Source organism: Crotalus tigris, unplaced genomic scaffold, assembly GCF_016545835.1.
Source record: "Crotalus tigris isolate CLP2741 ecotype Arizona unplaced genomic scaffold, ASM1654583v1 scf7180000019264.1261149, whole genome shotgun sequence".
Taxonomy (NCBI): Eukaryota; Metazoa; Chordata; class Lepidosauria; order Squamata; family Viperidae; genus Crotalus; species Crotalus tigris.
The window spans coordinates 424,070-438,997 of NW_024097461.1; the positions used below are offsets into that span (position 1 = coordinate 424,070).

At 34.4% G+C, this 14,928-nt stretch overlaps 1 protein-coding gene across 2 annotated transcripts in view; it reads left to right on the forward strand.

The window, feature by feature from the left end:
• Positions 1 to 8,391: 8,391 nt before the first annotated feature.
• SHC3 (SHC adaptor protein 3) overlaps positions 8,392 to 14,928 on the forward strand; it is a 39,349-nt gene continuing 32,812 nt past the window's right edge. The window contains exons 1-2 of one of the 2 annotated variants that reach the window (XM_039361422.1): positions 8,392 to 8,618; positions 9,937 to 10,510. In XM_039361422.1, the coding sequence (XP_039217356.1) occupies positions 9,989 to 10,510 (522 nt within the window). In that variant the 5' untranslated portion in view covers positions 8,392 to 8,618; positions 9,937 to 9,988. Of the gene's footprint in view, positions 8,619 to 9,758; positions 10,511 to 14,928 lie in introns of those variants that run through there. The other variant, XM_039361421.1, reaches the window with a different exon arrangement.

Below are 14,928 nucleotides of genomic sequence, written 5' to 3' on the forward strand. Positions count from 1 at the left end.
TAGGCAGAACCTGCAGACCCCAAACATAACAATAACAAAAAAAGGCAGCCAGTGTTTAAATTTGGCTGTTTTTCATATGTATGTGCGTATGTATTTACGGTATGTACTGTATGTATGTATGTATGTGTGTATGTATGTGGAAGAACCTCAGGTATTATTTCTTCCTTTTGTTAGCTTTTCTGATCCTGCTGGACAAGACCAAAAATTCATCTAATTGAGTAAAAGTTTTCCTTAAAGGGTTCAATCAAATTCTACTGGAGTATTTGCAACCAGTGTATGATGATGCCCACACTTCCCAAATGGCATTCAATGGAACATTGCCTTTGATTTCAAAGTTCCAAATAGATGTCACAACTAGTAGTCATTGTAAGATTTATCGATCCTGAACTTAAAATTCCAAACTGTACTGAGTACCTTGGGGGAAAAAAACATCTTATAAATATCTGATGCAAATATAATATATCATTTTGCATTCTTAACCTTTCAGTAAATATACTATTGCCAATATTGAAAAAAGGATCAATGATTTGGGGGAATTCTAGAAAAGTTTCTGAAAAAGTATGGAGGTGATCCAAAGTGGCCTGAAAAGCCAAAATGTTTTCCTGATACATAAGCGATTGCATATGCTAATGGATTAAATTAATGCAATGCATTCTGTGCTGACTTCACCTGTGATTAATGTCTATGGACAGAATTCAAGTGACCATGTGCAGATTTAACCCCCTCCCTACGATTTAAATTGTAAACTTATGAAATATGGAATTTTAGTTCTTTTCTAAAAGTATTTCTGCCATATGAAATTGTTTAGCAAATCTTCAGATCAAGCTGTTAATTTATAGTCTCTGCACAATACAGATCTTTTTCTATTGCCTCTAAATTCTTTGGACATAAAGTTTTTTCTAAATTTTCTGGCCTTCATATCAGCATTTTGTATTGTATTCTTCAGCAGTCAATCAAAACCTAATTTGCCCCAGCATCATCTTCATGGAAAAGCTATGGAAGACAATCCTCGACTTTCAATAGTTCTTTTAGTGACTGTTCAAAGTTACCATGGCGCTGAAAAAAACGTATGACCATTTTTCACACTTACGGCCATTGCAGCATCCCCATGGTTTCATGATCAAAATTCAGACAGTTGACAACTGACTCATATCTATGATGGTTGGCGTTTCTGACGTCATGTGATGATCCCCTTTTGTGACCTGAGAAGCAAAGTCAATGGGGAAGTCAGATTCATTTAACAACCCATGTTATTAACTTAACAACTGCAGTGATTCACTTAACAACTGTGGTGAGAAAAGTCATAACATGGAAGAAAACTCCCTTAACAACTGTCTTGCTTATCAACATAAATTCTGGGCTCAATTGTGGTCATAAGTTGAGGACTGACTACCTGTAGTCTAGTGGGTGAGCTTTTATCAGTTGTGAACTAATGAGAATGGAGAAACCTAATTCACTTGTGCATCTTGTTTGTATGTTCCTACCTCTCTGGCAATGATGACAATGTGAGTTCATTGTTAGCGATAACTTAATATCCTGAAATATTAACTTGGTACTGAATAACATATACACACCCTGTTACACAATGTAATCATGACAGCAACTCATGCTACAAGATTTGAAAATCTTGCAATGCTTTTTGTAATTGCTCTAGTGTCCTGTTTGTTCAAGAACAACTTCCACGTGAAGATTAAGCTATAATGTGTTTATTGGGTCCACCTTAGCAACCAGACTGCCATGGAAACAGCAAATATAAATGGAGAGGGAGCGAGAATTTTAAACTGAAATGCTGAAATCTGAAGTTGCAGATCAGGACAAATCAAAAAATGTATTTCTGTTGTATGGTTATTCTTCATGTGTTCGTCAACAATAGTTTTATATCTTTGCATGCAGCAAAAGAGATGTAAATACCTGGTATGGGGAAATCCAAGGGCCTGTTTTTAAATTTGTATTAACCAGAATGCTTTTTACTAAAATATTCATAGAGCAGCAGCTCTTTCTTCTGCGGAAGATGGAGACTCTAATTTGGAAATTCATAGGACTGGGCATGAGTTTTAGACAAAGCATATGAGATAACAGCAATAATCATGTTAATATTACTGAAGATTTAGATTTGCTTGATTTTTTTTTTTTAAAAAAATGTTGGAGTTGCCTTTTATCTTCTCTGCCCCAGGATGCTCTCTCTCCATCTGACAAAAAAAAAAATTAAAAAAAAATCAGCAGTGAGGTCAGGCAAATCCAAACAATACAGGAAGAGGAGAGTTTCATAGAAGGCATTCGTAAGTGGATCTTGTTTTTCCAGATGACTCCTGGAGACACCTTTTCTTCTCTAAGCACATTGATCCACGCCTCTGTATAAGGTTTTTTTTTGGGCTGGAAGAACTTGTTTTAAATCTCAATCCATTTCAAGACAAAGGAATTCACTGCTTTAAAACATAGAAGTTATTGATGGAAACTAATCAAGGAGAAAAGCAACCTGGAAGTAGGGAGAAATTTTCTAACAGTGAGAACAATTAACCAGTGGAACAGCTGGCCTTCAGAAGTTGTGTGTGCTTCATCACTGGAGGTTTTTAAGAAAAGACTGGACAGCCATCTATCTGAAATGATATAGGGCAGACATGTCAAACTCGCAACATCAGGTGACGTCGTGCAACGTATTGGGACAGTTTTGCCATTGCCGGCAATGGGGTGGGCTCGATTTCTGTGCGATGCATCCGGCCTGCGGGCTGGCAGTTTGACACCCCTGGTATAGGATCTCCTGCTTGAAGACCTCCAAAGTCCCTTCCAGCTCTATTCTGATTGATAATAATCTAGCATCTGACAGAATTTACTGGAGATATGTCTGGTAAACTTTTTAATATTATTAATAATATATATATATATTAGAAGTTTTACCTGATATATCTCCAGTAAATTCTGTCAAATGCTACATTTCTGTATATTTACACGCTGGCATCATTATGATTACTATGTGTTGCTTTAAAAAGAAAGTTCTGCAATCAATACATCATATCTTTCCTCTTTTTTTAATTTTAAATTTGCAAAGTGCTTTATAAATTGTGTTGTGCCCCAACAATCCCATGATGTGGCTCACTCTTTAGAAGTGGAGCTTGCCAATATTTTTTTATGGTGGGGGCCTGGGCTTACTTTAAATAAAAATAAATAATTCTCCAACATTCTTGAGTTCACTGGAATGTTATCGTTATGCTTAGGTAAAATATCACTAACTAAATTTCTGCCTGTTTGATGAAGTGTTATAATAAGGATCACCAGATTTTTAAAAAAGCAGAGGCAAACTCTTTGTCAAAACTAGTCTTTTCTTTCATGGGCCTATAAAGGATGCTCTTTCAAACCATCCTTTCTGTTAAATGTTTCCATTCCCTTCTCCACTCCCTCCCCTTTGATTAAAATAAGTGAAGGGATGCTCATTTTTATGCTACAGAGGCACAGTGTACCCCCAAATAGGTTGGTGAAGAAAGAACCACTATTAAGGATTGTGGGTGTGATTTGCTCTCCTCCGTAGCACTTCCAAATACCCTGCTTTATTTACCCCTATGTGAGTGAATGTTAGCCTGTCCTTTTATGTAGGAGAAAGTAAACTGAATGAAATTTTTGCCTTGTTGGTCTAAGTATCCACTCATTTCTCCTCTCCTACTTCTATTGACCTCTATACACTCTATACTATGGAATTCAATAGGCACCACTTGAACAAAGTCTGTTGCTGTCTGATCCACCCAGCTAGTGAGAAGACTTCTTAAGTCTGTTTCAAAACTGTCTGATGTCAGTGATGGAAAAACATCTAATGTGCTACCACTGTTAAGGACAACAGAGGAGATCAAGGGGGGGGGACGAGGGGGACATGATAGCAGTGTTCCAATATCTCAGGGGCTGCCACAAAGAAGAGGGAGTCAAGCTATTCTCCAAAGTGTCTGAAGGCAGGACAAGAAGCAATGGATGGAAACTAATCAAGGAAAGAAGCAACCTAGAACTAAGGAGAAACTTCCTGACAGTTAGAACAATTAATCAGTGGAACAACCTGCTTCCAGAAGCGGTGAATGCTCCAACACTGGAAGTTTTTAAGAAGAGACTGGACAGCCATTTGTCCGAAATGGTATAGGGTTTCCTGCTTGAGCAGGGGGTTGGACTAGAAGACCTCCAAGGTCTCTTCCAACTTTATTATTATTATTAAGACAAAGCCTGTGCAGATGTAGTGTGACATTTTCAGGTTTCTGCTTCTGTACTGAACACAGTTCTATCAATGGTGAGCTGCCGTCACGGAGATGGCAGTGAGGATCTTTTCCTAGATTTCTGTTTTGCCACACCAATGTTTAGTTCACTCTTTTTCTCTGTGGTTCTCTCTAAAATTTCGAAGCACTTAAATTTGCTGGTTTTAAGTTTTTCTTTGTGTGTTCCTAACACAGATGCACAGAAGACTTTTTAAATTTAAATTATAATTTGCACTAATAGTACATTTGCTATTTGGAACATATGTTTAATTTTCGAAAAGCACCTTTAGCACAGAGCTAGAGATTGCAATTGCATTTGTGTTTATGGACAAATATAAATTGCACTGGAAGTTGCCTTGCTCCATTCCTTGGAAATGATGGTTCTCTAGTCAATTTTAGAATCTACTTCATAATAATTTCTTGACAGCATCACAATACCATAGAAACATCACCTTGCTGATATTCATAGCATACCTTTCTCTATTTTTATGTTAATTCTACCAGGAACTATATGATGTTTTTACCATAATAAGGCCCTATTCACCATTGGGAAAGCATTACTTCAGGAATTCTCTCACTAATACTTTCTGTCAAAATAATTTGGGGAGCAGGGTAGGGAGGAGAAATTATCTGTTAGTCCCCTTTCTTCTTTTAAATCACCTATGCAGTGGAGGGGAGTGTCCATTGACTCTACTCTATTTATACAGAAAGCCACAACTGCCCCCTTGCCAAAAGCTCAGAGTATAAAACAAAACAAAATCATTCACTGATATTTTTGCTTTGTTAGCTAAGGGGTATATGTATTGGTAAAGGGGAAGAAGGAAAAATGGCACAAGAAATCTCCTGCCATTTTTCCTTCTTCCCCTTTACCAATACATATACCCCTTAGCTAACAAAGATAGCCCTTCCTGCCATGTTCCAACAATGCATTTTCTTTCCCTATTCTTCAACAGTTCTAGTGATGGGATTCAGCCAGTTCGCACCAGTTCGGCAGAACCGGTAGCTAATTTTTTGTTGCTCAGGCCCAGAATGGACTTCCAGAAGCAGTATCCACACAGAGAATCGGTTGTTCACATATTTGAATCCCACCACTGAACATTTCTGAGTTTATTCCTTCTCTGGTAAGGAAAACAATGGTGAATGGTATGGTATAAATGAAGACATGGGAAGATTGCAGTTATAAAATAGTATTATGTAGATCACCTAATCCCTAAAATAGGATTAATGAAAGCCTTTTTAAAGGGACAACCAATTGTTCTGGAGAGGGCATTCATCATGTAATTTAGGATTTAAAATGATTGCATGGATTTTTGGTCAAAACAGCAAAACAATCATTTAACATGTGACATTTTAACTTTCCCCAAACACTCCCAGTGTTTGGTTTTTGGTTGAAAAAAAAAAAGTAGAAAAAAACTAATCAGTGGAGAAAGCAGTGAGAAGATGTCTGAAATTGTATAGGGTTTCCTGCCTGAGCAGGGGGTTGGACTAGAAGACCTCCAAGGTCCCTTCCAACTCTATTATTATTATTAAGATAACAGGAGGGGAGCCTCAGGTCCTTCATCATTTTTAAAAGGCCTTATGAATAAAAAGCTTTGACTATGTTAAAGTAGAAACATCATCTGAAACTCTGAGAAACATTGGCTAAACAGATTTGGAGAAAAAGACAGAATATGGACACAATGAACATATGAAAATGAGACAAGGTAAGAATTTTAGGGTTACATTCAGTAAAGAGAATTGAGAGAATCATCTATTGTGAAGAAACGGGGTCTCAAAAGTGGATCTGTGGGAATTTCTTTTCCTTGAATCTGAATGTATGTATGCACACATACATACAAATCTTTCAGCTATATCCTTTACCTTTCCATGGTAAGCATTATAAAAAAACAGAGAAAAGGAATAGGGAATGGTAAACCATAGGAATTTAGGCATGAGATCAGAAAAAGCAAAGAAACCACAGCTAAATTTTGTTTATACCAAACATTTCATTATACCTTCCCAGAGCTTTTCATTCTTGTAAAACATGAATAATATGTGATTCCTCCATATCCATACAATGCTTCATACATTGCCTTTGGCTCTTTAAACTTTGCACCTCCTGCTTTTTAAAGAATTCATCATCTTTCCTGTCTTCTTCCTCTCAACCCATTTACTTTTCCTTAACACATTTGTTTTGTGATTCAGTTCTCACTGATTCCCTTTATATGAATATCTTAATATACTTTTCTACTGCTCACTGTTTGTATGTAATCCATATTTATTCAGTACCCTTTAATCTGATCCTTCTGATTCATCAACTGCGACATACCTAATTCTCACTTCTATATAACAAAATGAGAAGAAATACATTCTTTTATGTAATTCTTTTGTGAAGTATCCATTCCTCATGATAGACCCCTTACCACCTACCATTTTTCTATTAGTATTTGTATGTTTGAAAAGTTCTGCATCCGTTTCCCTATTTTTAGTAAGCATTCTACTGAGGTATACTTTTATCTCTTTATGTACAAGCTGCACTTGTTCATTCCGTTTCCCCATCAAGTACTTGGTTTTGATATATTAGTTTTCACATCCATATTCTTATTGCAGCATTCACTGTATTTAACATGCACTGAAAATCATTCAGGTTCTTACCCAGCAACAATCATTGTTTGCGTACAAAGTGACACACAGATTTATGTCCCTAACAACAGCACCTCAGTAACATTACCACAAGCATTCAGTTGTTTGATAAGCAATTCATATTTTAACATTTTTCCTGTTATATCATCCATTCATGCAGCCTTAGCCATTTTTAATATTCCCATATTATGTATGATTTCCTTGTCATCAATGTTTTCTTGACCACTTAAGATTTGTAGCATTCATTTTTATCATCCCTCATACAAATCTCTAATACTATATCCCCTCACTTCACCCAGATAATCCCATCATTTCTGTTATATTTTTGTCACCATTGGTCTATACTTTCTCTCTTTTAATTTTGACCGTTTCTCAATCCCCTTGCCAATATTCTTTGAAACCTTTTTCCTATATATGCGTTATATAATTTGTAGCAATCACTTCCTGACATGCATTTTCCCTTCATCTACAGCCTCTTTTACTTCATAATTATATCAAAATTCATTTTTTGTACTTCATATTAGTGTTACACACTAATCCCACACATCTGACAAACCAAAGAGACAAAAAGCAATGATTTTAGGAAGGTATATTTAATGCCAGTCTGGGATTAAAACTACAAGGGGATGAGAATGGTAAAATCAGCCATTTACGCTGTGAATATCCATCTGAAGAATGTGGGGCCGGAGGGTTCATGGCTAGCCACTTTGATAGACATTATTGTGGCAAGTGCTGTTTGACATACTGCTTCAATAAACCAGAAGACAAGTGAATATGTCTATTGTAATAAAAAAACCTTTAAACATTTTTTTAAAAAAACAAAATAGGTTGTCCAAAACTGTAGGAGTAAACTCCCAACCAGAGTTAAATGAATCTTTCAAATGCCCAAACATTAAAAAAAGATTTTCCAAAATTCAGCCCGTTCTAAAATTCAATATTGAGAAGAATGTAGCATTATCTTCCCCACTGTGGAAAGCAATACAGTATTGCCTAGTGCTCTAAATTCTGAGTAGAGACTTAAGTACAGTGAAATGCACTTTGATAGCACCCTCAAAGTTGTGATAACTATATCTTTTAAATTCTATTCATTTGGAAATAATGAAAAGTAATCATTGTCAATATAATTATATAAATATCCATGCCAGTCTGAACATAAATCAGCTAAATGAATTTTGAGGAATACACACACAAACACACACCATATGCTGGAGAAAAATATTGCAGTAATGTATTCATTATTTACTTGGAAATATGTATTGATTCCTATTTGTATATGTATAGAAATATCTTACCTGTGTGGGAAATGGAATCTTCCACTATTTAGCAAGCCTTTGTTGAATGAGTCATCCTGGCTGCATCTTATTGGTTCACATAGTTAGCATCCAAGGAATTGCTGCCTGGTAGAGCCTGCCAGGCCCTGCTTCATTCACAGAAATGCTGGTGTGCTAGCCAGCTCTTTCATTCACATATACAGAAATCCATTCATATTTTCCAGTTTTTTTGTTTTTTTTTAAAAAAATTACTTTTCATGAAGGGAATAATTTCTGAATGACAGAGATTGCGGCTTATTGCAGAACACAAGATCAGAAACGATCCATACCATGTATATTTGCTGTTGCTAGGGTAGCAGGAGAAAAGGGGGAAAAAAATGAATGCAGTGTGGAAGCTGTAGCAGGTTTGCACTGTGATGAAAGGCTATTCTGCAGATCACTAGAAATTTGCTTTTTACAATGAATGGGGCATTTTCATTCATCACTGCTGGGATCAGAGGTGCTGCCTTCATCTATGTGTCATAAATTTGTCTCATTAAATACCTGCATTGAAAGATGCTGTTGTGTGATTGCTTTTTCTGTAATTCAGCCTTTACTCTGAGAAAACTGTCGTATGTTCTCTGGATAATATATTAAGTTGTGTGCTGCCATTCTCATTTCTGTTTTGTTTGTTTGTTTGTTTAAGTTGCAGTTTAATAAGGATTATTCTGAAATTTGCCTTTTTTGTCTAATTGTTCAAAATCATAGTTTAAAATATAAATACATGAATTTAATAAAACATGAGCAAGATTAGCTTTCCATAATAATGTTACATTTTGCATGATTGCAATAAATACATTACACATGTTTTAAAGGTTGGTGTGTTGCTTATCTCTTCATATTAGGAATTTTATGCATCTTTTATTATTATTGATGAAAATCAAAATGCTTATTAATGGATTTATTTTCAGTTTGGAAAGGAGGCATTACTATTTTGTCTTAAATATTTTTCAGTTGTCCTTTAGCATTTCTGAAATATTAGATTAAAGTAAATATGCTTGTGTGTGTATGTGTGTTAATACAAATTACTTAAACTGTATGCTTTTCATACTGTACAGCACAACATTTAATATAAAACTGTTCGCACTGAAAATACCATAATCAGAACACTGTGGTTTTGAAAGAAAGACTGCACTTTGGTGATTATGGTGACAAACATATGGCTATTTTAATCGATAATGAGCTTTTCTGAAAGAGAGAGAGAGAGAGATTCTGTACTATATAGAATTTGTAGGATTGCTTTCTAATTTGGATAGTTGCACACTGGGGCATATTTTATAAAGTTATTAGAATAGGCTGGTACTTTGTATAGGGGAAAAAGTTAATGCAATTGCTTTGAGCCATTGCAAACATCCAGCAGGAAGGAAGGAAGGAAGGAAGGAAGGAAGGAAGGAAGGAAGGAAGGAAGGAAGGAAGGAAGGCTAAATATCTGTTTCAAATAGGGAAAGGAAATGTGAGAATTGATTGGAGGTAGTGTGCTGTAAGTGGGTGGATTTTTTTTCCTTACAGGAAGTGCTTTGCAGCATTCACTGAGCCTTTTGTTGAAAAGGGTCCTTCTCATTTGTGTGAGTCATGCTTTTGCTGTGAGAGACTTGGCAGCTCTGAGCTGGACTGGGATCTTTCTGTTGCACAGAAAATTACCGCTTTGCCTAGCCTTACCATGGAACCTTAAGCAAAATTCCTTTCATTTTTCTCTTTTAAAAAAACCCCACAAGCTCCTCCCCATGGCCACATTTTCACTGACCATCTTTGATACTCTGAATCATCTGCTATGTTAGTAGAGGAGTTTCCTGTTTGCCGGAACGTACACAAGATTCCAGATAGAAGGGCATGCTTCAGCGTTCCAAGTATAACCGCTTCAGGAATGATTCGATGACATCAGTGGATGATATTGTCCATAACTGGTCCATCAACAGCAAGTTCTCCTCAACAGATAGCACCTCAGCATCTTCACCATATCTGGCCTCACCTGAGAACCTCCAGAAAGAGCATGATGGACACACCACCCTTTCCACTCTTGTGCCTAAAGCGTCCCATTTAAAACTCTCCTCCACAGGCAGCCTTTGGGGCATCAAGAGTCTCTCCTCTGCAGTGAAAGAGCTGGCTGTGTCCAAGTTGCAGGGTGGCTCAGCAGCAGAGACCTCAGACAACATATGTAGCCTTGCTACTTCAACCCTGTCTTCTCAGCAGGACAAGAACAAGATGAATACCGGAAAAAAACCATGGTCGGAGGAAATGTACCTGGGAGGTGAGGACTGGAATCAACGTGGCAGCACTGTCAACAAAGTACCCCAAGGGTGGCTGCATTCAAATGAGAAGATCCTAGGACCTGGAGTGATGTACATTGTGAAGGTTGGTCTTTTTTTTCCTGCGCTCTATTTTCTTTGTATCTGTTTAATAAATGGGGGGGGGGGAAATCTAGACACCAGCCAAATCGGCTAGATGATTTTTAATACTAGTGTTTTATTTCTGGAAATCTGATGAAGACTGTTAAGTGCAAAAGACTTTATTATGAAAAAAAACTATGCTAATTTGCTTTCATTAAGTGAGCATTCAAGCTGACTGCTTGGCAGTTTAAATGATTTAAAACAGTGGGAAAGAGCACTTCCAAAATTAAAGGGATTATATATCCAGCTCTCCAGAGCACTGCATGTATTGTCTAGAGACAATTCATTAGTATTGTTTCTAGACAATCTGTAATAGGTGAGGTAAGAGTAACATCTTTCCGTATGATAATTCTGATTTCAAACGTCAAATATCTCAAATGGAGTATGTATGTGTGTGTGTGTGTGTGTGTGTGTGTACAAATGCACACGCAACTCTTTTATTTGCATGTCAAGCTAGAAGAGCAACAGCTTGTAGAATGTGTCTTATTTGCAAACAGAAATACTCTTTCTTCAAGTGGTGCATTCAAAATGCAGTCTTGTTTTACATAACAATCTTTAACAGGACTTTTTTTCTCTCTCTGTTCCCTGATAGTTGAGGGGTAGGACAAAAAATCCTTGTGCATTTCTAGATTAGCTTTTCTATTCAGTGTAGTTAAGGTCTCATCTGACCAGATGAAGTCTAAGACTTAAGGGAAAAATTAATGATTTATTTTGTGACTGCATGCCGATAGTTACTCGGTTCTAAAATGGCACTGTTGAGAATGAACATTTATTGTAACAGAGCAGATTTTCATAAAAAATAATTTGATGTTTCATAAGATTAAGCAGAAGCATTGTATTTATATTTTATTGAAAATAGGAATGATTATTTAAAGGGAAAAATTATGATGTACCATATAGTACAACAGAGTGCAGACTTTTAATTTCTCATTGCTCAAGATTCCATACTGATTGTACTTTTATTTTAGTTATCTTCTTAATTATCTGTTTTAAAGGTTTGCTTTTATAAAAATAGGAAAATTGTTACTGTTTGTAATTTGTAATTGTTTGTAATTATAGCTAGATTACTTAAGAACCATATTTAATGAATAAATTGAGCATGGCATATAGAGTAAAATATGCTTCTCAATGCTACCTTTCAGAATATAGTACTTATTATTGGATAGTGAAGGATATACCAATATATATATATAATATGGTGTCAGATTTTAGAATAGCTATTCTGTATCATTTGCTTAATGATATTGTGATAAAGCAGCGTCAGTTGCAAATTTCAGCTGACTTTAAAAACTTGATTGATGAGGCACTATTATTGGTGGATTAAATAATATGCTTGATAGAAATATTTTCATTTTAATTATTTATTATTGAAAGCTTCTCTTAAGCATTCGTGCTGACTTTTAATGGATAGGTAAATAGAAAACAAAGTGTATTTGTGATCTCAGTATATAATTCTAGTTCAGCAAAAAGATTATCATTATTGGACGTTGTTTTTTGCTTCATGCTTATGAATTGATTTGGAATGGAATAGAAAGTAGACCAGTATTATTCTGTTTGGTCAAAGTTTATTGTATTTAAAAGAGAACTGATATTTCTATTTTACTGAATTTTGTTTGCCTCATATTTTTTTTCTTTTTTAGATTCCCTTTTTTCCATTTCTATTTTTATTATTAAAGCAATTTTTTTTAAAAAAAGTTATGACATAGAGAATAATGAATTGTGATTCCATATATTTCAGATAGTTTGCTACCTAAAGTGATTTTTTTTCATTTGTTTCCAGACTTTACTGATAATTATTCTAATAATATTTTAGTGTTTTGAATTTTTAATGTTTCTGTTAGTCCTCCTGGTATATGTAATACATTACATGAATACACAGAATTAAAAAATAATATAACAATGATATTAGTTTTCCTCCAAAAAGAAACAGAGGAAGAAAGAACTAGAAATTTATCTTATGTCTGAAAATATTCACAAACAGCTGAAAAATTTTCTTTCTTGTCTCCTTGTTGTTGATAATGATGGTAAACGCATATCAACAGTCTTTTGCTGTAAGTCAGGAATAGATTTGTCTTTCTGATAATAAGAACATAATATATTTAAATTATATAACAATAACATTATATACAACAATTCTTTTTTAATGAAAATATCAATATACTTTTCTAAAGATGATTAACTGGCATATTTGATGGATTTTTCTAATGATCGACAGTTTTTGAACATTTGTTGTTAGGGAATCAGATCTATTCTTCCTCCATCCTTGTAAAACAGAAACAATATTTTTTTAGTATTGCTTGAGGGAGAAAAATAAGGATTTCATTAAGTTATGTTGGTGACAGGAAGGATAGCTATAGTTCATAAATAGAAGGAGATGAATATTCCAAATTTAAACTTTTAGTACTCCAAACTATTAGAAACAGTCCTAATGGAAAAGCTCCAGGATACAATACATTAAATCCAGAACATTATATCATAACATCTCTTATATTTAGCTTGGAAAGATTTTGTTTATCTTAATAACACATTCAGAATCCATTAGGAAACATTTATCTTCACCAATTTTAAATATATAGTGGGATAATGATAATTTTGAAAAAGAAGATTTAATGAGAAGTCGTGAATCAGTAATGCATTCAACAAATATATACTGTCCATGTAATATTTTAGTTAATTATCTAAAAATTTGAGTATTTTTATTCTAATCTGCTAATTGTTAATGAAGTAGTTTAAAATTTGCATTATCTATAATACTATACACAATGAATAAATGAAGGAATGAATGAAATCAACTCATTATTCAGCATTTTGGTATCTTAGAAGTTCATTATTTTAGTATCCTTCATTTTAATAATGCACATTATTAATTCTCTAATAACTTACTAATTTAACTTTTAACTACTTTAGATTTTGTCTAGTATTTTAATAACTAAACTTGCTTTTATACTGTTTGATCTGCTTTAATTTAAAGGATCTGATTAGAACTGTCCTTTTGCAATTTTCTTTCTCTCTGTATCTTGTATAAAATAAGTTTATATTATATACATGAAGCCAAGTAGAACTATACATAATTTTAGAAGTCAGTGATTATTTTTAGTCATATTGGCAATCCTGTGAATTTCAGCCAAAATGTGGCAATAGGGCAAGTTCAGCAAATCTATGAGCCAAGGTAGATGATAAAATCTTAGTATCTATATTTAAAGAAACAGTTGCTTCACTGGAACTTTAAGACTTGGAATGTGTGTGTGTGTATGCATTATTGAAACTGAGAAATAGGAGGAGGTTTGCAAAACATTTGATTTATATCACCTATTAAATAGAAGGAAAAATAATCAAATTAGCTGGGAAATCACCAGGACTTCTACAAAACAGTAAATTTTAGTTATATTCACAAGTTTTTGAAGACAGGGTTAGAAAAATAGTCCTGCAATAATCTCATTATCTATTGATGAAAAATTGAAACTGTTTAGTTTGAAGTAAAATTTTAAAAACCATTGAATAATTGGTTTAGAATCTATATACATTTCCCAAGTATACAATGGTACTGATGCAATTACTGAATTCGTTGAAGTATAAGGTCAGCATTTTCCTAGATTTTTCTTTCCTTCCTCAGCATCTATGCCTGGTGCAATGTAATAAAAACTCTGATTTTGCAATGTACCACTTGTTAAATTCATATTTAATAAAAGCCAGAGGTCTATATAAATTGTAATAAATGCTTTTGTTGCAGCCCATAGTAAAGCAATTAAATTAAAAAGGAAAAATGTGTAGCCATCTTTTTTTATCTGGTTAATAGTTCTTTATCATTCAAATATTCATACAAAGACTAGTTCAAAAATGTATATAAATTATTGCCAGGTGTATCTTTTAATTCCACAGGAATATTTAGCATCTGTATGAGCTGCCAACTTAACATAACCAGGAATTAGCTAAAGAAAAGCATTTTCTTTGTGCAGAAGAAAAGTAAATTCATGTTGGTAAGGATTATCACTTATCAGATATGCACCAGGTTAATTTGTATCTACTATAAATCCTGAAATATAATTTGGATTATGGCAGTTGCTGTGATCTAATTAGGGTCCTAGAATATGTTAGGCTCCTTTCTCTTAAATGCTACTGAAAGAAGATGAGGATAATAAATAAATTTAATAAATACATGGGCATTGCTTTAAAATATATAGTACAATATATATTGTACGTATTGGAACTCAAAATGCTAGTATTTCTTTTATCAGACATCCAGTATTCTTAGTGCAATGCAGTACATCAGTTCTTGCTGTAATATCTAACAATTTGGAACCGTGAGCGTAATCTAACCTCAAGGATCAGTGGCTGAAGACAGCTAAAATCTCTATTGTTTTTTTAAACTTTTGTGAGTTTGCA